Below are 25,526 nucleotides of genomic sequence, written 5' to 3' on the forward strand. Positions count from 1 at the left end.
TCTCCACATCGGGCCTTTCACCTGCATCTGCTGTCAGTTCACCTCCACCCAGAACAGACAGACTTCACAGCAACCAATGCCATACGAGACCCGTTGGCCGATACCTCTCGAACTACTCAGCTGCCTCCTGATAAACAACAGATCGCTGTGCAAACATGCCTCCGAAGTCTGGGACACCGTCTCCACCCTCGCTCCAGACGTGACTTCATCAGAGATCTGGCTCACCTCTGACATCACCACAGCAACACTACTACAATATGAAACGCCACGACAGCACCAACAGACATGGAGGTGGCATCGCCATTGTACACAAGGAATCGATCACTTGCACCATTACTAATGACAAAACCACACCATCATGGGAACTTCCAGCTCCACACAGACTACTAAACCACCATCAAAGGAACCCTTGCGTACAGACCGCCAGGATAATTAACCAGCCTCAGCGAATTCAACACCTCACTCGCCATCGAATCCGAACACCACTATTTCCTGGGAGACCTCAACTTCCACCACCTGTATGACTCTGCTGGCACCAACCCCTCCGACCTCCTGGAAAGATTGAACATCAGCCTCAAGCAGCTGGTTGTTGACCCCATGTACACAGCAGGACACATGCTGGATCCCATTATCACATCCAGCAACAGAATCGGATACAGCAACACCTCACAACTCACCTGGTCGGACCACTCCATCGTACACTTCACCCTCACCGTACCTCCCCGCACTGCCATCCAACACCCACCTCACCCCCTATCACAGCTGACCAAGGTCACCCAGCAACAATGGACTGATGCCCTCAGAATCACACAGCGGAACGTCACCACCAACTTGGACCAACTGCTGGATCATGAGTGCCTCCAATCGAGTCACCCCTGTCAAACCAGCCAAAATGCACAGACCTACCAAATGTGCCAGCTGGTACACTCTGGAACTCAGCACATCGAAGCACAGTGCAAACAACTGGAAAGGACATGGCGCACCAGCAAGAACCACACTGACTGAACCACCGTCAAATCAGCCCTCAACGACTACCACTGGCAGCTCAAAGATGCTAATAAGGAGGCCCTGCCTGTAGGAAAGTGCCCCTTTTTGCATAGTTGCCCACCCCTTTTTGCCTAATGTTGATGCAGTTTGAGTGTGCCCTGTGTTCCTGCCAACCTGGTACCCAGGGCCTATGTTCTTTCCCTAAACTGTACTGTTGCAAAACCCAATTGGCAACTCTCTGGCCACATCTAAATCCTTTGTAAGAGGTACCCTAGGTACCAAGGGCACTGTGATTAAGGAAGGCCTCTAAGGGCTGCAACACTTATTGTGCCACCCTTAGAGGCCCTGTACCTTAACAAAACCCACACATACATGTTGCAGACTGCATGTTTAGTGCAGAGAAAAATAAAGTTGAAATGGCACACATCCCTGTGTCCTATGCCTACATCCACTGCCGTGGCATACGTTAACCATCCCTCTAGCTGGTTGCACTATACGGGTGGTGAGGGTACAGATGCATGAGCCCTGTACTCCTACAGTGTACGGGAGTTTGTCATTACGAACTCCACAAGACCATAATGGCTTTACTGAGAACTGGGTAGTTTAGTATCAAACTTCTCAGCACATTAAACCCACACTGACGCCAGTGTAGGATTTAATGAAAAATGAGCTATTTGCTGCTCCCAGCAACTGGACCACACCAGTTCTGACTCTCACTTTGGGTGCGAGAATCATTGGGAAAACCAAGTTAGGAGGAGAGGTATGCCCACTTTTGCCAAACTCACCCCTCAAGTGGGGGGGAAGCACGGTGAAGCACAATTGTCACTCCCCGCCAACCAGAGTGAGGCTTATGCCCCCCCTCCCACTGCAGGGTGGCATAATGGGGTAAACCCACCCCAAGGAAGGGACCCATTGGTCCCAACCTGTACCTACATGTAACACCTGTTAATGTAGTATTTAGGGGCAACTCTGAACCTTCCCTCCTCAGACAAGAACAATCAAGAAGGACCGAAGAGCCGTGCTGAAGAAAGAAGAGTGGGACACCAACTAACTTGGCCCCAGCCCTACCGGCCTGGCCTTTCCCTGCTTCAGTGAAATCCTGGTGTGTCCTGCAGCCAGGAGCCCCCAGGAACCCAGAGGACCTGCCCTTCCTTCCCCAACCAAACTGTCTCTCGTGAGCACAGGATTTGCTCACCAACAGACTCTGGCATCAGCCAAAATCCGTGAGTCTGCACCCGACGCCCACGGCCCGAGTTCGAGTGGTCCAACACCCCAAAGAAGTCTCCCCAACAATCCTGACATGGGATCTGGTGATCCCTGAACTACCTCGAGTCGGCAACTGGCACCTGCAGGCCCTTTCTGGAGGAACAGCAGTCCCCCGTGACTGCCACCGTATCTAGTAAAAAAAAGCCCAATGTCAAAAGACATGTCCTCCTACGGACTTGGATGACCCAATCAATGATGTCCCGGCATCCTAAGACATCCCAACTTACCTCTCCAGCCCATGGTTACCTCCAGAAGATCTTCATCCCTGAGCCTGCAGTGTTTGTTACAACCGGAGAATCCCCATTGAAAACCACAGGGCACCCAACGCCAAAACAGCACCCGTCCGTCCCAGTGCCGCTGTGGGTGCACCTTGTGTGCTAAATCGATAAGTCTAGGAGCTTTGCTCCCATAATGTTGTGGCCTGGTCATGATCAGCCACCAACTGGAGGAGGCCCCCTATCCCCCATTGGATAACATTGGGACTTAGCACTCTGCACCTGGCTGCCCTAGTGCCTCTGAGGGCGCTTTGACGGTGCATCCTTGACCCTGGGGAACCCTTGTTCTAACCCCAGAAAACCACTCCCAAACCCAAGTACTTACTGTTAAACCGATAACCTGGTTTTCTCCCATAGGACTGGATTAACTTCTTTCTTGTCAAAATTGTTTTAAGTGTGTAGTTGGTATGTATAAAATCTTAAGAAGCTGTATACTAACAAAAACTGATTTACTAACTTTTTATCTTGGAAATGTCCCAGTGTGATATCTAGGCATATCACATTGAGTAGAAAAAATAACGTAAAAAGTTATCTAATCCGGAACGTACAAAGAAATCTCAATAGTAATTGAAAAGTTATTCCAACTGTTTTATAAAGTGATTTAAGTGTTACCAATCCAATTACACTCAACTTCATTCAAACTGTATTTAACTGCATTAGTCTTGCAAAATAATATTACACTTCACTGCACCAGGTCTGGCTTTGTTCTAGAAAATAAAATACAACTAAATAATGTTTTTAACCCCTACCACGCTACCGCGTTTTCCCGCTGTGCGCTGGAATTTAAAAAATGGCCTGTTTATGACAAAGCCAGCTCGTCATCCGCGAAGCGCAGGTAACGCCCATGACGAGCTGGCTTTGTTATTAGCGCTGAAGGGGTTAAGAAAACAAATTGGTCTGAGCTCATTCTTTGAGTGTGACATTTCTTGCCGGAGTGTGTACAATAAATGCTAAACACTACACTCTGATTAAGCCTTACTGCTCGCCCACACTACCACAAATAAAGAGAGTAAGGTATTATCTACTTTTACCTCTGCCTACCTTTGGGTTTCTGTGCACACTATACCTTAATTTGGTATAGTATATGCAGAGCCAGCTTCCTACACTGACCCACCGGATCGGGACCAACGCTAACCAAATCAACGAACCCTTCACCATTGTCAGAGTTCACGTGCCTGTCAGGTACTGAAAACTCCCCCACGCTGAACAGCCCCCAAACCCCCCCCCCCCCCAACCAGGAACTCTGCAACACCCTTACCGACCATTTCCACAAAACAACATAGCTACCATCTATAGAAACTTCAGTCCACCACTCCCTCCGACCTCCTTAGCATCCCGTCGACCACCACTGACCAACCGCTCACCGTCGGGGGGGGGGGGAAACTCCGCACACGGAACACTACCTCTTATGAACTCCATCCACTCAAGAGCACCCACGGACACATGCCCCCAGTTGCATTTCTACCTTGGAAAAGACCTGATCAGCTACCAGCTCACCACCATCCCCCAGAAGCACAGCCATTGCCAGATGGCTGGAAACACACAGTGAGACCCCGCCTCAAAAAACTTTTGGCAGACCCCAGCGAGCTCTAGAACTACGGTCCCATCTCTACTCCCGTTCTCTGCCAAAGTCCTGGAGAAGGCCTCCTGGTTTCAGAGTCAACCACAGCAATGAGACAGCCCTGATCGCTGCAACAGATGACATTTGCACACTACTCGACAGAGCATAATCAGCTGCCCTGATCTTGCCTAATCTTTCTGCGTCCTTCAACACAGTCTCCCATCACACACATCAATTGCATGTAATCCTAAGTATAGCCAGGTGTATCCCTTCCCCCGTGTGAAGAGATAACCCTATTCACTAGAACAAAAAGAAATGTGTTCCTTATGTAACGTAACTGATTCTATGTAAAGTGCTTTGATAACATGTAACGGAACTGGTGCTATGTAAAGCGCTCTGATAACCTAATCGGTTCAAGTTCGCGCTATATAAAACTCTAAAAATAAATAAATAAATAAATAAATAGTTTACACCAGATTGGAATAGCAGATGATGCGCTGTCTCCTGCCTGCTTCCACATGCTCCACAAAGTTTTCAAGGGGCTACATATCAGCACCATGAAAATTGTGATGAAGGCCCTCATCAGCCGGCTGGTCAATGCAGTCTGTGCAGGTACTACCACCAAACTCATGCAAAGACTCCAGGCAATCCAGCACACAGCCGCTAGACTGATCCTCATCTTGCCCAAGTTGCCACGCATCTCCTATCACCTGAAGGACCTCCACTGGCTCTCCGTCCAGCAGAGATGCCATTTGAAGCTTCTAACCCACGCCTACAAACTCCTCCACGACCAAGGACCCACTTACATGAACCACCGCCTGCACTTCCACTGACTTCCCAGGAATCTCGGCTCCACACACGTTGCCCAGATGCCACGCATTCACTGCCTCCGCTTCGGAGGATGCTCCTTCTCCCACCTCTCTGCCAAAGCCTGTAACGCCCTACACCCTCCAGATCCGCATCCTAGCTGACCTACTTAAGGAAGGGAAGCAATACTGGCTCTTTGGCTGATACCTGCAGCACAGCACCTGGATACTGTCTCGGGTGATAAGCTGCGCTGTACAATTACAGAATTGACGCTCTGTACAATTAGGACCTGATTGATTAATTTTGTGGCTTTAGTGCCTGGACTCTACTCACTACTCTGCAATGTGCACCTTCATGCACCCAAAATTGAACTGTAGCCTAACAAAACTGTACATCGCCAAACACAAGAGCAGGTCCTAGTTGAAGCTCCTGTCTTTCTTCCAGCCACAATGCCTCTCCAGCAAATATACCTTTTCTCTTTTAGTCTTTAGGAGAATCGGAGTCCAAATCAAAATGTACAAAAGCCAAAGCGGAACTTGACTCCATACCTCATCGAAAGAAAAGGGGCAGTCCATAAAGATAAAAATTGCACTCCTTTGTCCCTGGTTTAGGAAGAGATTCCTCAGTTGGTCCAGAGACACCTAGATTTTCCAGGGCCGGTGTCGACCCTGCAGCAAATAGCGGCTTTAATGGTGGGTCTGCTACATATCTTTGGTGCGATTCTGGTCCCTTGTGGCAGAGTCCCAGTGGTCTCAAATCTGATTGTTGGTGGCAGATCCTCCCCCCTTCCTGCCCCCCCCCCCCTGATGCAGTTTGTTATTTTGAGGCCAATAAATGGCCTGTACTGAGTCCGCTAAAGATTTTCGCTCTGTTCTCTTAGATCCACATCAGTTCCCGTCGTGCAGCTATATGACCTGCTGCCAACACCTATGTCAGGCCTTGAACTGATGTCAGCAAAAGCTGACTGATGTCCTGCTTTGAGATTACAAATGCACAACCATTCATTATGCCTTCTGACTAACCCAGTGCCTCTGCCGCGTCATAACTGAGGTTCTTTTCTCTTTATGGTTCTGAGCGTATTCAAGAGAAAGAGTCCCCTAGGACAGATTGATAATGAATAAGGAGTTACTTCCCTCACTATACTGCTGATATGCCATACCTGGATTTGCAAAATGCAAATAGGGTAGGCACAATCCCTGAAATTGAGCTACACAGCAAGCCACGTACCAACAGTAGTAACACCCTGCTAGCCATTTCGGGTGCAAGTAAGGGGAAGAGGACAAACCCCCGGAGAGGGAGAAGCAACAAGCAAGTGACTTGCTCGACTACAAGACAAGCCGTCACAGAACACCAGTCGGAAGCAATATAAGGTTATTCTCAAGAGTGTGAACAAATAATATCAGACAAATTGATTTTAAACATAAGTCACAGATATTGCATAGAATTTGTCAAAGAACCTCCACAAAGGTACTTCGAAAGCAAAAAGATTTCGAGGGGTAGAGGTAACAATTAAGAAAGGAGGAGAGGGAACTCTTACGAAAGAATTTCATCAAAAGAATACCAGCAGAGTAAAGAAACAAAGGAAATTCACCATACTTCCTGGTTCCAAAACAGGATTTAATTCTGAGACCAATCTTAGACCTCAGATTCCTGAACAAATTCATACGTACTCGACACTTCAAAATGACAACACGCTGAGTGATCCCGCTTCTAAAACCAGGAGACTACATGGCCAAACTAGATCTCAGAGATGCCTACCTACACATCCCTATGAATAAGGGACACAAAGTACCATGGATTCGTTCTAGACAAAGTACAATACCAGTTTAAAGTACTAGCCTTTGGCATAGTCGGCACCATGTGTCTTTACAAAGTGCCTTGCTGCAGTCGCAGCCTGATTGAGAAGCAAAGGAATACATGTATACCTAACCTATGACTGGCTAGTGAAGGTAGAAACAGAAAAAAATAAAAATGTCAGGGACATCCACACAGTAATCACAACTCTGGAAAACCTGGGTTTCTCCATAAATCACAAGAAATAGCCATCACAACCATAGCAAGAGTAGGTGTTCCTAGGAGCGACCTTGAATTCAAGAAAAGCATGCACTTACCCTGTCCCAAGGGGGATGGAGGCGATTGCAGAGAAGTCACCTTTAGCAGAAGTGTCAGTCTCTGAGAGTGAAGACAGTAATTAAACTAATAGACATGATGCCATCATGCATACCACTCATAATACATGTGAACTATACATGCACCCTTTCCAGGAATGGATCAACAACACATTGTCACAAGCCACCGGGAGTTGGAATGATCTAGTGGTTGTCATAGAACATTTATAAAAGGAAATATAGAGTAAATATCAACACTCTCCATGACGGGTAAAGTTCTAATTGTTGATCGTGAGGATCATTAAAAATGCTACTTCTCCTCCTCGAACCCCTTCTTCACCGTTCATCATGGCTTTAACAAGGGTTGGCATTTTTTACTCAACTTTTCAATGTTACCGAAAGTATGACTTTTCAGAGGTAGTTGCATGATTTCTTAAATGTGATAATGCAAATCTGGACTGCCTAAATATTGTCTTATGGTATTGCAAATGTTACTAATTGTAGACTCCTGGGTGACATATTTGATTTGATTTTGAGATTTGTAGAGCGCTCGAATGCGTCTTGGCGCTGTCAAAGATTAAGCTGCTCGACGGTGGATCTGGTGCACCCTCCGGCTAAGATGAGAAAAGCCAGGTCTTTAGGTTCTTTCGGAAGGACCACAGTGAGGGGACTGTTTTTCAGTTCTACGGGAAGCTTGTTCCATGTTTTTGCCGTGTTGCCTATGAAGCTTCTACCCCCCCAAACCCCCCCTCCCCCGTCCCCCCCCACCTTGGTTGTTTGAATCTGGGGGTCATGAGGAGATTGGCACTGCTGGATCTGAGTCCTGGTCGGTTCATAGGTTTTTGGGTTTCTTTTTAAGAATCGTGAGCCTGAACCGTGCAGTGTTTTGTAAGCTGGACAGGCTGACTTAAACTGAATTCTTTTATCTACAGTGAGCCAGTGAAGGCCTCTCATTTTTATGGCTACTGATTCGAACTTAGGAATATTTAGAACCAGCCTGGCTGCCGCGTTCTGGAGCCGCTGCAGTTTTAGTAACAGCTTTTTTTGTAGCCCTACATATAAAGCATTACCATAATCTAATGTAGATAGGACTAACAAGGTAACCAGGGTTTTGGAGGTGTCAGGTGGAATGTATGGCAACAGTTTCCTAATGAGTTTTAGCGTATACCAAACAGATGAGGAGAGGTTGTTTATTTGTGCTTCAAAGGTTAGTTTGGAGCCAAATATGGCACCTAGGTTCCTCACGTTGTCCACCGGCGAAAGACATCTGCCGAGGCTGTCTGGCCACCAGAGTTTAGACCAGATGTCCGGATCGGCCCCCAGTAGCATAACCTCCGATTTATCACCATTTAATTTTAAGCAGTTGTCCTTCATCCAGTGACTGACCTGGTCCATGCAGAGTCTGAATCTATCCGCGTCTCAGTGGTATTGTTTGAGATTGCCACCACTATTTGGGTGTCATCCGCGTACGGATTAACCCGCAGTTCCTGATGATGTTGGCTAAGGGGGCAGCATATAAATCAAAAAGGGACGGGCTCAAAGACGAGCCCTGGGGAACCCCCCACGGCAGACTGAAGGACCTAGATACAAATTCCCCAAGCTGCACTGAGAAGATTCTGTTTGCTAGGAAGGAGGCCAGCAAGTTGGTGGCAGATGTGTCAAGGCCTATGTCTTTCAGCCTGCTTATGAGGATATCATGGTTAACAGTGTCGAAGGCTGCCGACAAATCTAACGAAATGAGGGCGGCCTTTTCTCCTGCGTCCAGAATACTCCTGATTTCCTCCGCTGCCATCACCAAGGCAGTCTCAGTCCCGTGTTCCTCCTGGAACCCATATTGGGAGTCATCTAGGACATGCGTGTCCCTGACGAATCCTGCCAGTGAGAGTTCAGCAGTTTCTCAAGGATTTTAGCCTGAAAAGGAATTCTTGAAATTGGCCGGAAGTTAGCTGGAATTGAGGGGTCAAGGCTAGGTTTCTTAAGTAATGGAAGTACCGAGGCTGCCTTCCATGTTTTAGGAAAACAGCTGGACTGAATTATGTTGCTGAAGAGTGGCTGGAGTTGTGAGCTCAGCAGTTCTGGGAACATGTGTAGGACCTTGGGTGGACAAGGGTCCATAGGGCCTCCGGATTTGGTGGACAGGACCAGAAGTCTGATCTCTTCGACCGAGGGGACTGACAACTTAAATTTGGGCATAGGGGGGCTGAGGTCTGAGGGACTGTCCTGAGTGGGGTGATCATGTTGCCTAGCACCCCCTGCATCTGGGACGATGGGCCTCTGCGGGAAAGAATCGTATAGAAGTCGCACCTTGTCCGTAAAGAACTGTCCTAATTTGTTGCACAGGTCTGTGCTACCAGCGACCTGTTTGGTAGCGGGCTCTGTAAGTTTCTTTACCGAGGCGAACAATTCTTTACTCGAGTCTTTGGCCTCGTTGATCTTTTTTACGAATAATGCTGATTTTTCTTCCATAATCAGATTTTTATAAGTGGCTAAGGTTTTGCAATAATCAACTTTCTCCTTTGTCCCGTAGTTGGCCCTCCATCTCCTTTCTGCCCTCCTGCAAGTCTGTTTTTGCAGTCTTAATTTCTCTGAAAACCAAGGTTCAGAGCGTTTACTCCTTCTTTTTTTTTTTTTTGATGGGGGCGACTGTAAGCACTGCAGATTTGATCCAGTTCTCTACTCTGTGTGAGGCTATGTCGCAGTCCTTATCTAATTCTAAAGTAGTGGTGCCAAGCAGTGAGTGTAGTTCAGCGATATTGATCTTTCCCCAATCCTGGTAAGGGCGCTCCCCCTCCCAAGGTGCCCTGACCATTTTTTTCTGGTCCAGGTTTAAGGAAAAATGAATTACTTTATGATCGGACCAGGGGACAGACAGCACTTCCCCTATTATGATGTTGGGATTTGAGGTGAATATTCTGTCCAGGGGTATGCCCAGCGGAATGAGTTCCCTGATTCACTAATTGAGACATGCCACAGCTGGTCATTGTCTCTAAAAAGGTAGTCGTATTACTATCATCAACTCTTTCCAAGTGGATATTTAAGTCCCCCAGGATCGTGAAGTCTGCCCTGGATAAACTGGACTCCAGAGCGGGTCCCAATCATTGTGCCAAGGGCATATTTGCCTTTGGAGGCCTGTACAGTAGAAGGCCGGAGAATGTATATTTATTAGTGATGCGAATTTTAAAAGGTAGCGTTTCACACTCAGGGGAGTTGAGACTCTCGAGTCCCTGCACATGAAGTGTATCCTTGCTGATGATGGCTAGGCCTCCTCCCCGCTTCCCGATTCTGTCGGCACGAAGGAGTGAGTAACCCGTCGCCACTGCTAATGCCAGGTCAATGGCCGACGATCTAGCTGCCCAGGTTTCAGTTATAAACAGCAGGTCCAGGTTATAGGTCTCAATCATGTTTGCTACTTCAGTATTATGTTCCACAAGCGATCTAGCATTCACTAGGGCGGCCTTTGTTTGTATATGTACAGCGCGTGTAGGGGAACTCATGATGACAGCTTGTACAGTATTTGACTTCATCTCCTGGATTGAGGGGTGCACAGGAGGGTTTTGGCCGTAGGTCCTTCATTTGTGAGCTGTTATAGACCTTCCTATTTCTGAGCAGGGATTATGGCCCTGGGCCCGTGCCAGGCGCGGACGGGCGCAGAGGGACTTGGCGCGCCCGCTGCGCGCACGAATCAACATCTGTTTAAATTGTCTCAGGGTTTCAACGACTATCCCGCTCACCCCCGTACTGCTCTCCCAAGCTGGAAGTGCTGTGCTCGCTACCTGCGCCCTCCGCCCCCTCTGTACAATCGGCATTTGCCGTGACGGACCGGGGAGCTTTGGCGGGAAGTTGCAGCCTAGGAGTCAGAGCAGAGGCGGTAAGGAACAAATGTCTGCAGTTTTAAAATCACAGTAACATCTATTTAAACAGTTTTAAAATCGCCATTAAAATGCGCCTATACAGTTTTAAAATCACCATACAGTTGCTTAAAATATGAGGAAAGATTTGTTTTTAAAAAGCGCGAGTTACCAGCGCCAGCAGCACTATGTCACAGCGGCAGTCTCAAACATATGGTGCTGAGAGCCTGTTTACTCCTGAATTTTAATTCCTTGCTTTGCTCTCTGGTTTCTCAGTAAATCAAGTTTAGGACTATTTGTATTATGCATCAAGTTTCTTCAGCCCAGTACTCTTTCAGGACATTAAGGAGCTCAGATACATCAACAGTGGATAGCCTTGTTTCCAGGCACCATATTCTACAGGTGCATGCCATTGATGTTTCGGAAATAACGTGCCTACCTTTCATTTGCCCCACTGCCTTTAGGTACCACCGAGAAGATACCCTGTGGATTATATACCCGTAACCACATGGGAATAATACAAGAGAACGGAACTGCATTTTTTTCTCTCAAGGTGTTTCAGTGAATTTCACTATCATATTGAGTGCTTGATAGATTCCCGCCCCATCTTTATAATTAATCCTGTATATACATACCCGATTTTGGCAAATGTTGAGACTTCCAGTAGAATTTAACATTTCAGTAGTAAATTACAGAGCACTTTGAGTCTTTACTGCTTCTCCTGTACAAATTATTTTCCTTGATCCCTAAGCCTACATAGAATCCCTAAGCCTACATAGCGTTCCCTCCTCGTAGTGTGGGTTTATACTGTAAAACGGGTTTCAGCTAATTGAGGAAGGAATATTAGAAGCATAAAATTAAGACTCAATTAACATTGTAGCCTTTCTGTTCTTATTCCTTGCACTCCCTCTTAAATATGGTATAACTGTCCATTCGCTGAAATGCATTTTTGGTCTAGTTTGACACCACTGTTGCGTACCTGCTACTAATTATTTAAAATATGAATAGTGGACTGTGGCCCACAGGAGTATGTCACCTCATTTTATTAGCTGTATCATTCTGCCTTCTGGGAAGTGCTTCCATTGGAATTGATAAGGGACAGTTTATACTTTTGGAAATACTCATACATTTTCTAGTCACATTCTGTTCACCTAAATATGATTCCTGTACAGAAAGCAGCCCTTTTTTGCTTCTTTTTCTCTCCGCGTTGGAAAAGCTAGCAAGGCTAGCTTTAGTGTATCAAATCGTTTAACAACCACAGGGGCTGTCCAAAAACCCCGAACCCGGGACAGTCAGTTATAACATCAAACAATAGGTTCAGGGAAAGCAAAAACCTTAAAGACTGTGCGTGGTCTAACTCAGAAGGAAAATAAGAAAATAGAAAAAAAGAAATAAAATAAGAAGGAAAAACCTATGGAACAACGTAATCAATATCACAAGCAATATTTATTATTTAAGATCATTAAAAAAACATTAAAAACAACTGCGCTCAAGACATTTAGTGCTGGTGTACATAAAAAACATATAACGAAAACCAGACAAGTGGCACATAAAATCTTTACATAATGAAAAGGAACAACATAAACACAATGTCCTTAAATAAATTTGAGCCACACAGAAGCGTTGACAGCGTTTTGATCGCTGCTTGTTTTATGCGGTCCTCTTCAGGACAAAGAATTTGCTTGAGCGTTGAGTATCTATACAATAAAAACATGGTTTAAAAATTTGTGACAGTTCATATACGTTATTCAATCACCATGGCTTATTCCAAATAGAGATTAGATAAGGAGCAGGTGAACCAAGAAAAAGTAAAAAGTGAGAGCTAAGAACACCCAGTGGAGACTTCCAACAAACTCGAAAGTGACCTAAAGAAACAACCACCACAGTCAAATGCAAACCAGGCAACATCACCTGTCAAGGAAATGAAGAGGACCAATCATTAACTTATGGTCATCTGCATATAACTTTGAAGAGCTAGAGCGAAAGAAAACAACTTTAAGAGGTCTGTACAGAAGCACTTAGGCACTGTACTAAATAATTAAAAAGAACCAAACTTACTTTAAAAATCGAAAAAACACACTTGATCAGTAGAATATTTTATATAGAACTTTCGTGGAGCAATAGCAGCGAATTTTCTGCCTGCTTGGTACCCAAAATTATGGCTGAAAGAAATATATAGAAAGCCTTGCTTTATTAAATTGCAGTTGACTATTTAATTTGGTCAATCTATTACATGTGCCAAGTCCAGCTAATCTCATGGCATAATTTGTCATATCAAGGGGACTAATTCACTCGGTTTGTGCAAAACTTTCCGTAACCCTAAACAGCAATTTAATTAAGACCTTAGAGTTACTAGGCAGGAAGTTTATAGACTGCGCAAGCAATTGGGTAAAACTTAACAGTCTTCAAACAATCAAGTTCGTGAATCATGGGAAGAAGCATCAGAAAAAGAACTACGCTCATTCCTCGAGAGATTTCTCTTACATATCGGTTAAAAAGGGAGGTGCCCGATTATGAAGGGAGGTGCCCGATTATCATAATCGGGCACCACAAAAGTTCTATATAAAATATTCTACTGATCAAGTGCGTTTTTTCGATTTTTAAAGTAAGTTTGGTTCTTTTTAATTATTTAGTACAGTGCCTAAGTGCTTCTGTACAGACCTCTTAAAGTTGTTTTCTTTCGCTCTAGCTCTTCAAAGTTATATGCAGATGACCATAAGTTAATGATTGGTCCTCTTCATTTCCTTGACAGGTGATGTTGCCTGGTTTGAATTTGACTGTGGTGGTTGTTTCTTTAGGTCACTTTCGAGTTTGTTGGACGTCTCCACTGGGTGTTCTTAGCTCTCACTTTTTACTTTTTCTTGGTTCACTTGCTCCTTATCTAATCTTTATTTGGATTAAGCCATGGTGATTGAATAACGTATATGAACTGCCACAAATTTTGAAACCATGTTTTTATTGTATAGATACTCAACGCTCAAGCAAATTCTTTGTCCTGAAGATGACCGCATAAAACAAGCAGCGGTCGAAACGCCGTCGACGCTTCTGAGTGGCTCAAATTTATTTAAGGACATTGTGTTTATGTTCATGTTGTTCCTTTTCATTATGTAAAGATTTTATGTGCCACTTGTCTGGTTTTCGTTATATGTTTTTTATGTACACCAGCACTATCTGTCTTGAGCGCAGTTGTTTTTAATGTTTTTTTTAATGATCTTAAATAATAAATATTGCTTGTGATATTGATTACGTTGTTCCATAGGTTTTTCCTTCTTATTTTATTTCTTTTTTCTATTTTCTTATTTTTCTTCTGAGTTAAACCACGCACAGTCTGTAAGGTTTTTGCTTTCCCTGAACCTATTGGTTGATGTTATAATTTAATGTATCAAATAGCATATGTGCAATTAAACATTTGTGAACGCCTCTGTTTACCTGAGAAGTTAAAAGCTGGACCTAATCAGTTTGTCGGTTTCACTTTGTATTGCACGGCATGAAAACTAAAGGAACTGAGGAGTCTGAGTTTTGCATGGGCAACAAAATGCCTTGAGAGTCGAGAGGTGCATATTGGGGTAGGGGGAGCGACTGATCAGAGGTTTTGAGTCACAATCTCTTTATATGAGCAGTTTGCCTTCCATTCATTTCAGCAGTTGTGAAAATGGAAGGGCAAGCAGAATCACCATGAAGTTAAGTTATCCTTTTTCTCTTTTCAGGAATGCTGATGCCACAGTACAAGCTTTCTCAAAATTCCATTCATGGCAGTCCTGCATCTTCCAATTATCAGCAAACCACTATTTCTCATAGCCCTTCCAGGTAAAATGATTTGTTCTAATGTTTCAATGTAATTCTGTTTCTAAAGAAACACAGCTCAATTGTTCTAATATTCATATCCATATAAATGTATTTGGACTCTTGGTATTGCATATATTAGTACCTTGTTGTCAAGACATTGTCAGATTTTAGGCCCTCACTTAGAGAAGGGTATTAACAGGGGTTCTGTCAGAAAGAGGTGGATGGGTCCACCTTCATTTACGTTCTCTGGTTCCATCTTGATGGTTGGAACCACTGTCAGCAGTGCCATTAGGATACCCCAATGGATTGTGCAGTGGCATCAAACGTGCTGGCCAATAAGGGTGATGTGGTAGCTGCTGTTTTCTCTGGCACACCTTCTGGACAAAATGCCATTAAAATCATTGTGACCCCACACAGGAACTTAATTAGATGCCCTCTACAGACTGGGTGAACTCAAAGCATGTGTTTATTTTCTGTCCTGGAAATGGTCACCACTTGGGTGCTGGTGAGGAGGAAGTGTTGCTAGTATCCATGTGCTGGTACTGCCAACCCCTCCAACCACTATCCCCTAAATGTCTGCTCATGACTGATATGAAACTGGTTGTTTCCCAAACTGGACAAGTAGACTAGTAGGGCCGTACGATTGGATTGTACACTATTCTGATATACAGCGTTAGGCTCAGAAATGTTTTCAACATCCCAAGTGAAGTGGGATTCCTCAGGTGTGCCCTAAAGTGAGGTGCCAGAGAACCTCCATTCTCCCCTAACTCTTTGACTTGCAAATTTGTTGGCTGCACAATTTTCTCAGCCATCTGCATCCCGAACAATATAGTCAGTAGACAAAAAATGTTCTGTATTAACCTTACACCCATAATCTCCAATGAATGTGGGAATTACTTTCTGACCTAAATATGTCTAAGTGAGCACTCTACCAGTGCTTGGTGCGGGGTCTTCCTGCTCTGGTCAGCTGGTCTCTAGCTCTCCATTGCACAATTTTTGCTTGCGAATGGGCATGACCAGGTTCCTCTGAATCTCTGGAAGATGTCTTTATTGGAAGGAATTGCAACTGAAAGATCAACCTGATTCTACTCTATGCCCCTCTCCCTCTAATATTGTCTCAGTATCCGATCCTGCCTCAGTGTTTTCCAGTATTCTATTTATAGCCACGGAAGCAATTATCTAACAAGACACCATCTGCTTTTTCTATCTAAAGCTTTCTAGCATCAGAATGCAGGGGTACTCCGAAATAAATGATGTGTATGGGTGCTATGAACAGAAAATGGATTATAATGCTGTGGGAGTGTAGTAATGTGTGATCACAACAACAAATGACTCTGAGCTCAAACTTATCTGACTGAAAGCGCTTTTCAAAAGATCCAACCCTGCAGAGAACTTCTCCAAAAAATCTAAGAGAAAAGAAAAAAATTAGTTCAAGTTCCAATACACCCAATAAGGCAAAAGCACATTGTGCCAAATTTGTACTTGATGGTAGGAGAAACTTTGTTTTGAGGCGTGCTTCTTGTGAAAGAGCTGAAACAGTTGGCTCACAGGGAAGTTAGCCATTTGCAACATTTAACCCTCGGCTTCCACCCACCACAGCTTAGGGCAGGGTCAGCCCACGTCAAGTATTGATCAGTTATTGTTAACATTTTACTTCAGCACAGCATATATCTTAGGGAAAATGGGTAGGCATATGTTAGACATTGACCAGTCGTTGTATTCATATTTTAATTCTACGCTGCATAGCATACATCATAAGGCTATGGCTTCAGCCACTGCTCAGTTATTTAGCGATAAAAAATTTGCTTCAGCCCACGACAGCCGGTGCAATGCGTCGGCCCACTCACAATGGCCTCCAATATATGTTGGCCATAGCAAAACATGTATTGCTGTATATCTAATCAGTAGCTGAAGTGTGTTAACCCATTGCTACTTGATGTATGCTGTGCTTTTTGGAAGTAAAATGTAAATGGCACGTTAACTTATCAGTGGCAGAAGTGGGCTGTCACTGGGGACAGCTAAAAAGCCATTGGCAGCAGCAGGTACAACAGAAATGGCAGCTGTGCCCAGGGGTGGGGACGGACGGGGGCTGACACAAAGATGTTTAGTGAGTCTCTGCTCATGGGTTTCACGTGCATCAGCAATCCACAAGCAGGGATCAGTATGAGAGACTCTGGGGAAACACTCTCCCCTTTCCAGTGAAGTCTCTCTCAACCACTGGTGTGGTCACTCATGAGAGATATCCCACTAGACGTATCTGGATCTCAGTTTAAGTTCTCCTGCTTGCGCTTCTGGTGGGATTAGCTACTGGTGGGCTGGCAAAGACACAAGAGGTTCTGCAACAGCTCTTACAGATGCAGACATATGGGAAAGCCAGAGCTTTCCTTGCACGTAACTCTTCTTGCAGACCTTTATTTTCTTGCGTATTTTTTAAAAATATGCTATTTGAATCGGTTTGCTTACTAGTTATAAAAATAGTTCAGTAAATCATTTTTCCTATTTGTGTATTTCTTCTTTTGAAAAATATATTTTAAAGTGTGCCAGGGATCCCCTGTGTGTGGAGGTAATCTGCTGTATGTAGTTTCAGAGAATACACTTGACAGAATCTAGTTTACAGATAAGAGCATTTTCTTTCTTGTTTTTTTTGTTGCATTACTAAAAAGTCCAGTCTGTCATTTGCTGCTTCAGTAATATAGTTGTTTTTACAGATAACATTTTGAAAACTTTTCTTTTTCAAATTTCTAGTCGATTTGCACCACCTCAGACAAACTCTGGTAACCGCTTCATGACGCAACAGAACAGCCCTGTGCCTAGTCCATATGCTCCTCAAAGCCCTGCCGGTTACATGCCATATTCACATCCGCAAAGCTACACACATCCACAGCTGCCACAAGGTAATTATTACATATAAAACAATATCATATATAAAATAGGATGTCCATGTTTTGTCCAGTAAGATTAGTCCATTCTATTATATATACATGTGTTATGCAGTACAAACATAGATACAAATCAAAGGAATGCTGTAATAAGTTTGCATGCATGGGTGCTGGAGCCACTCTGGACAGTGGAGGTAATGTGTTTTAGGAGTGGCAAAGGAAGGTATATGTAGGTTGGTGACAATAGGATGGGACTGGTAATCCTGATAAAGCTGATGAGAAGAGGATGATGACATCATGAGTTGTAGTCAGCGCATAGTAAGAAAGTGGAAAAGTAATAGGTTGTGAGGAAGAAGATAGCAGAGGGATTGTGGAAAAGAGGCAAGACTACATGACCACCAGACAGAGTGGGAAAGAGATGTCCCTTGCATGTTAAGCAGTAAGAGGTTTACTTTGCTGAGGTGTTGTTCAAAGAGACTAGTCTTCTGTGTTCCTGGTAGTGCAGAAGGGAGTTGCACTAGGATACGATTCCTAATAAAGTAGTAGGGAAAAGATTTACATCCCATTTTCGCCTTCCTGTGTATGCTGTACTACTGACTGCTGTTACATTTCTTTTGTATTCAGCTAAAGATCTTGGTCACAAGGGTAGGGAAGTATATTATGCAAGTAGCAAGGTAGCAGGAAGGCATTGCAGATCTCAAAGAGTCTCTAATTCTGTCATACACCTGAATTTTGAAACTGCCTATTGCAACCCATCTAAAATAGATTCAAATGTTGATTTCTATCATAAACCTAAATTTTCTAACACTCTTTTCTGATAGATACATCTGCCAGTGGATTCCTCACCTTGTGAATATCCCTCTTGCGTCAGCAACATTCGGAAATTCTTTTGTAGCTTCGCGTGGACGACGTCATAGAGGCACGGCATCGCACGCGACTCCGCTGACGTCACCGACACTACAATAGGCCCACGCCGGCGTGATGACTTCAGTTCCCTTTTTTCCACGTCGTCGACGCCAACTGTTTCAGGGAATCTCAGTAGCTATTTAGTGACTTTGTTGCCTTTATCTTCGCTTTTTTGCTTCTTTGTTTCAACACGATGTCGACAAAGAAGACCGGTTTCAAGCCCTGCAGGGAATGCGGGAAAATGATGTCCATCACGGACCCGCACGAGGACTGCATATGGTGTTTAAGCTCTGACCATGATGTGGATGGATGTTCATCTTGTCGGAAGATGAACCCGAAGGCCCTGCGGGAAAGAGAGACCAAACTTCTGGTGGCGAAGCTGAAGGGTGACAAGGGAAGAAAATCTTCGAGATCTCGTTCGAGAAGGTCGAGATCGAAGTCAAGATCCAGATCTCGAGAGGAGTCGTCTTCGAAGTCCGCTTCAGACCATGTTTCGAAGTCGAGGAGGAGACATAAGAAGAAGAGACATGAGTCCCGGCGTCATTCCTGTAAGGAGTCGGGGTCGAGGTCACCGAAGAAGGTACGTTCCAAGGTGGTCACGATGGATGTCTAGGATCAGGAAGGTGAGGCTTCGCCTTCGGAGTCGCAAGCACAGTCGCCGACTCAGGCTTCGAATCAGTCTTTGACGCCGTCCCTGGCCCGAGATGAGGAAGAAGTTCATGTGGATGAGGATTCTGCGCCTGTCGAAGAGCCGAATCCGAACCCTCCACAAGACCAGCCTGAGGGTCTTCAGCCACCTTTCCCAGCCCCAGGCCAGGACCCATCAGCGTTTTTAAACGCTATGTATGGTGTCTTTTCAAGGGCGTGGTACCCCCCTGGCGCACCTTCGGGTCCAATGGGTCCTCTGGCCTTCAATTTAGGAGTCCCTCACTCCTATGCTCCGGCTCCATTCATGCCGGCTCCGATGCCGCCATGGCAATACCCGGCTCCGCCGAGGTCGTCGACGCCGGTACCGGCGTCACCCGCACCAGATCGACCTCGAGGGCAATCCACTGGACCATCGGATTCGATACCGACGTTGGTTCCGGCTCCGTCGGAGTCGTTGGTGGATCCGGCGGCGAGGTGTGTTAAGGAGGGGTCCAGGAGGGAGGCACCGCGCCTTATGGAGGAGCGCAGATATATGGAGTCACATCTTGATATGGAGGAAGGTGAACTGGAGGATGACTGTTTTGAGGATCTAGCTGATGCTAGTGGCCTGGATTTTCCTCCAGAATGGGAGTTACCATCCGGTTCTGATGCGCTTTCAAAGGAAGTCCAGCCGTATCTTGTGGTGATGAGGAAGGCAGCGTAACTTCTGCAATTGACTTTACCTACAGTGGAGTTTAAGTCCAATCTTCTAACGGAAGTTTTACATTCGCCCAGCTCTGTGGTGGAACCATTGCTTCAGTTTAATGAGGCATTAACGGAGCCTATTACGGAGGTATGGAAAAAGCCACTAACAGCACCGGCGGTTTCAAAGAGTGGCGAGAAGGTACAGGGTTGCGCCTGAAGACCCTGATTTTCGGACGTCTCATCCTTCTCGAGAGTCTGGTCATACAAGCAGCCTGTTCCAAAAAGACTGTGAGTGCGTTTCCTCAGGTGCCTGGTGATAAGGATGCCAAAAAACAAGATCAGGTGGCTAAAAAGACCTTCTCCTCTGCGAGTATTGCGTTGAAGTCAACTAATGCCACTTGCCTTAAGGGGAGGTATGTACATGCCCTTATGGATACAATGCGTTCTTTGGCTCCTAAGATTCCTGATGACAGCAGGAAGGATTTTGAGGAGGTGTTATCAGACGCACAGGCAGCGGCACGTCAAGTGATACAAAGTGGACTGGACACTGCAGACTCAGTGGCACGTATCATGGGCACTGCGGTTGCCACAAGGAGATCGGCTTGGCTGAAATCTTCAGACTTTTCAGCAGATGTTCAAGCTGCTTTGCTGGATCTGCCGTTCGATGGATCTGGTCTCTTTGGCAAAAAGGCTGATACAGCCTTAGAAAGATTTAAGGACAGTAGGGCTACTGCCAAATCTTTAGGGCTTCAAATCAGAGGTTCTACAGCCAAGAGGTTCAGAGGTTTTGGACGCTCTTCCTTTCGCAACTATCGGCAAGGTCAGCAGCAGAATCCCTTGTACAGTCTTATAGGGGAAAACAAAGGGCTCGGCCTAGAGGTCATCAAGCCTCTTCCTCCTCTACCTCCTCCAACCCCCTAGCCACAGAAAAGTAGCCCTAGATCCGCCATTCAGGATCATGTGGGTCCGGTGGGGGGTCGGCTTACCTAATTTCTACGGGATTGGGAATCGGTTACATCAGATCTTTGGGTTCTCAATCTCGTAGAAAATGGGTATGCCCTTCCCTTTCGGTAATTCCCTCCCAATTATCCTCCTTGCCAAGGTTTTTGCACGGAGGAACATCTGTTACTTCTACAGGAGGAAGTTCAGACACTGTTCAGAAAGGGTGCGACAGAGGTGGTCCCAGAGCAGGAAAGGGGTCAGGGTATGCTACTCCCGGTATTTTCTGATACCCAAAAAGGATGGCAGGCTTTGTCCGATCCTGGATCTTGAATCTCTATCTGAAACAAGAGAAATTCAAGATGCTCACCCTTGCACAGTTTCTTCAAGCGCTGCTGGAAGAAGACTGGATGGTGTCGCTCGACTTGCAGGATGCGTATTTCCACATCCCAATCCTGAAGTCGCACAGGAAGTATCTCCGTTTTACGGTGGGATCGCAACACTATCAGTTTGCGGTCCTTCCTTTTGGAATTACTACTGCGCCTCGAGTCTTCACCAAGGTGATGGCGGTGGTGGCAGCACATCTCAGAAGGTCGGGGATTCCAGTATTCCCCTATTTGGACGACTGGCTGATCAAGGCATGGTCGTCGGAGAAAGTGCTCCAGCATCTGCAGGAGGCAACTCAGTTGTTGTACCGGTTGGGTTTTTCGATAAATGTACCCAAGTCTCACCTGGTGCCCTCCCAGCGCAACCTGTTCATAGGTGCTGCACTGGACACAACTGTATGTCGTGCATTCCCTCCACCTCAAAGGATTCGCGACATACAGGAAATGATTCCTTTATTCTACAATGGAGCTGTCGTTCCTGTCCTGAAGGTCCTTTGCCTGCTCGGTCTGATGGCTTCCTGCATTCTGTTGGTCAACCATGCACGCTGGCACATGAGGGTACTCCAGTGGTGACTCCGCAGGCAGTGGTTTCAACACAACGGAGATCTCGGAGTCGGTGAGGATCTCCAGAGAAACTGCGGCGGATCTGTCTTGGTGGAGTGTGGAAGGCAATCTGTCTCAAGGAAAGCCTTTTCATCTACCTCCTTCGGTGGCCACAGTGATAACGGATGCATCCACTCTAGGGTGGGGTGCTCATCTGAGGGATCTGGAGGTCAAGGGTCTTTGGTCTCCAGAGGAAAGGTTGCTTCACATCAACCTTCTGGAATTGCGGGCGATACGTTTGGCGCTCAAGGCCTTCCTCCCTTCCCTTCGCGGTCTGTTGGTGCAAGTCCTGACGGACAACGCAACCGCGATTTGGTATATCAACAAGCAGGGAGGAGTGGGGTCGTAGTGTATCTGCAGGGAGACTCTGCGCCTCTGGTCCTGGGTTCAGGACCACCAGATTTGTCTGATGGCAAATCATCTGGCCGGAGTTCTGAACGTGCGAGCAGAGAGTCTCAGTCTGCAGTTCTCGGCCGACCACAAGTGGAGGCTTCACCCGGAGGTGGTTCGTCACGTCTTTCGGACGTGGGGGACTCCTCAGGTGGACCTGTTCGCCACTCGCGAGAATGCTCACTGCCCGTCATTCTGCAGCCTCCAGTTTCCGATGCAGGGAGCCTTGGGGGATGCGTTTCAGTTGAGTTGGGACTCGCAACTCCTTTACGCGTTTCCTCCCATACCTTTGATTCCTCGGGTTCTGAGGAAGATTCGCCAAGACCGGGCCCAAGTTATATTGGTCGCCCCGGATTGGCCAAGAAGGGTGTGGTACACGGATCTTCTCCACCTCGCCTCTCGCCCGCCGCTCTGTCTCCCGTTCAGGGCAGATCTCCTCTCTCAAATGGAGGGGCAGGTTCTACACTCCCCACCTCCAGACATTACACCTTCATGCCTGGAGATTGAACGGGGCAACCTGAACTCCTTTTCTCTCCCACACGATGTGGTGGATGTCATCAGCTAGGCGTGACTCCACTAAATCCATTTATTCTTACAATGGGGCTAAATTTGTCTCTTGGTGTGGGGAGAAGTCTGTTGACCCTTTGAAAGCCCATTTGTCTGATATACTTAGGCTTTCCTGTTTTCAGTTTCTATTTTTGGTAAATTCTGGTGGTTTTTTCAGTGTTTTCAATATCTTAAAAAACAGTTATCAGTGGTTACACATTTTCGCGCCACAAAAAACAGAAAGTGTTTTTCCGGTGTTTATGCAATGTTTTGCTTTTATTATTGCTTGCTTTCTGCACTGAAAGAACATGGTATATAGACAGTGTATTTATAGTGTATATGAGGTCCAAATCGATTTTTGCTAAATAATCTTATTGTAGTACACCATACAATACTTCTTCAGTGAGTGTTTGGATCATGTGCGCTCGCTCTTTCCTTCCCATGTAAACTTCTGTGAAAAGACCCTCTCAGCATTCTTAGCCCATTGGGCTGAGAACCATCAGCTTAGGGACACAGTTGGGATGACTCTTTCTTTGATGCCACATAAAGCACAAAATTATAAATATTTGCATTTTAGTTCCTGTGCATTAGAAACCAGTGCACCAGAATGGACTAAAAAGTCAATAGCATCCCTCATTAACTCTTAAGATTGTAAAGATGCTTTCAGCATACCATCTAACAAGTGGCAAGGATTCTACTACAGGGAATCACTTCAGCTCGGGTATCAATTTTGACAGGTCATCACAACTTTTTTATATTCGTAGCTGAATCACTGCAAATACAAACAATATCACTCCAATCTTTGTTGAACTTGGAAAGAACCTTTTTTGCAGAGCATTACAAGTGACACTGCGTTCCATGTTTTCCAAAAGTCTGGTATGTTTTCACCACTATCCCAGATGCTTGGTGATATATATTTGTCACTATACCTTGCATTGAATGTTTAAAGCCTGAGGTGTTGGCAATTCATCTACTATCAATACTGACCCTGTAGAAACTATGGTCTGATTTTTTTAAGGGTTTTTACCCATTCTCTGTGGGTAAATGTGAAACCAAAGGACCAAGGCAGTAGACCAGGTCAAGCACTACGGATCGTCTAGTTCTTAAATCAGGATGGTGCAATCTCTTCCCACACCCTCTGCCATAGGATGTACAGAATAATGAAAATACAAGGAACAAAATGGAAGGTGCACTCAAATGAAGTCAATAGAAGTAATAGTTTAAAGTGTCTTCTTCTTTATTCAAAAAGTATTCGTGAAACATAGGCACAGCCAACGCGTTTCGTTCCTCTTGCCTTTTAGGAACTTCGTCAGGGCTGTAAAGGTTACAAACATAAATATTCACATAAATATACATTTAACATAGGACATGTAGACAAAAATGATCATAAAAGACTAACCCAAAACATAACAAATGACAATAACTACTAGCTAAAATCTATAATCAAACAACACGAAGTATTATAATACATGCTGAAGAACAAACAAACAACAGTTATCCCTAAACATAGTAGAAAAAGATAAAGATAAAAACTGTTGTAACACATATTGAAATCTATCTTATTTACAAAAGTTTGGGGTTCGAGAGGACTGATACAGTTAGTTCCAAGTTCAATATCATAATTATTTACACAAAAAGTTTTTATAAAAAGAATGGAGCAGGGCAAAAAATTCATGAAAAAAGGATGATTACCTTGATATAGACCTAGACATGTAAGTGCAGTTACCCACTATAACTCCCAAATTGGGGAGGCTTGCGGCATATCGAGGGGGCGAGACCTGAGGGTAGACAGTATTATGGTGTGTTCCAAAAGCATGTATCAAGCAAGGGGTGATGACTCATCAGGCTAAGGCGGTAAAGGTAATTAGTAAAAATAGTGCGCTTACCGAGTTCTGTAAGTGGGATCAACTGGAAACAGAGGCGGTCAAATGATGTTAAATCAAAGGTGGCCGTTAGATTCGTCGGACCAAAAGAAATAACCTGAGATAGGACAACAAATAATTTTTATGCTTATTTTTAGAAGTAAGGTAAATTAAAAAAGAGAAAAAGAGAACTGAAAACTACACACGACAAGTCCACAGTACTCTTTACTGCGGGCATAGAGCAAAGCAATTAAATGCTCTATGGAGTGGGTGAAGTCACCCCTCTATGTCTAAGTTCGCTTAAAATAGGATGGGTCGGAAGGGGTGGTCTTTGTGTGCGTAATTGAAAAAACAGCAGGGCACACAGAGAATGGTAGTTGCACAGTATGATAAAGCAAAATAAGTGTTCCAAAGGTGGGTTGGGTCACCGCTCTGAGGCTGCAGTGGCGTAATTTGGATAGGTCCAGAGTAAGGCCATAGTGTGCATATGTATGAGCACAGTAAGGCACACAAGGAGTGGAAATCACCCCGAATTTTAGTTCATTTAGTTAAGGAGGTAGGGTCATTATAATGTATTACAAATGTATCCCAAGCCCCCATTAACTCTGCTGTTTATGTATTAACTATGATCTGAGCATGCTTCCCAAGTATATACGGCAAATTCTAGGATCTCATCCTTACCAAATGTCAGCGCCCAGTCAAAATTAATGTAGGGTATATTATCCTCGTGCGCTCCTCAACCAAGATTCTATAAAAAGAGAGAGACTTATTTTCAAGGCGGGAGAACCGATGGATCACACGGTAAATACCCATTAAAATCTGAGCTTTAAAACGTTTAAAGTTAGAGAAGGACCAATACATTTGTTTCAAATTGAGTTCAGACTTGCCCACATAGCCACAGCGGTTAATAGGATGCATATATCTAGAAGCCTTAAAGCTGAAAAGAATATACAGCCACAATCTAAAGTATTTACGATTGAAGTTACCGTTTATAAAACATGAAAAGTTAAAATGCAAATTGAAAATACATGCGGAAAGCACATAG

The 25,526-nt window shown here is 45.0% G+C and overlaps 1 protein-coding gene across 14 annotated transcripts in view; it reads left to right on the forward strand.

Moving 5' to 3' along the window:
- Nucleotides 1-25,526, forward strand: part of NIPBL (NIPBL cohesin loading factor) — a 1,942,504-nt gene that overhangs the window by 291,849 nt on the left and 1,625,129 nt on the right. For all 14 annotated transcript variants that reach the window (XM_078674965.1, XM_078674957.1, XM_078674966.1 and 11 more), the window contains exons 5-6: nt 14,560-14,659; nt 17,384-17,532. In XM_078674965.1, the coding sequence (XP_078531091.1) occupies nt 14,560-14,659; nt 17,384-17,532 (249 nt within the window). The remainder of the gene's footprint in view (nt 1-14,559; nt 14,660-17,383; nt 17,533-25,526) is intronic.

Source organism: Lissotriton helveticus, chromosome 2_1 (genome assembly GCF_964261635.1).
Source record: "Lissotriton helveticus chromosome 2_1, aLisHel1.1, whole genome shotgun sequence".
NCBI classification, from domain to species: domain Eukaryota; kingdom Metazoa; phylum Chordata; class Amphibia; order Caudata; family Salamandridae; genus Lissotriton; species Lissotriton helveticus.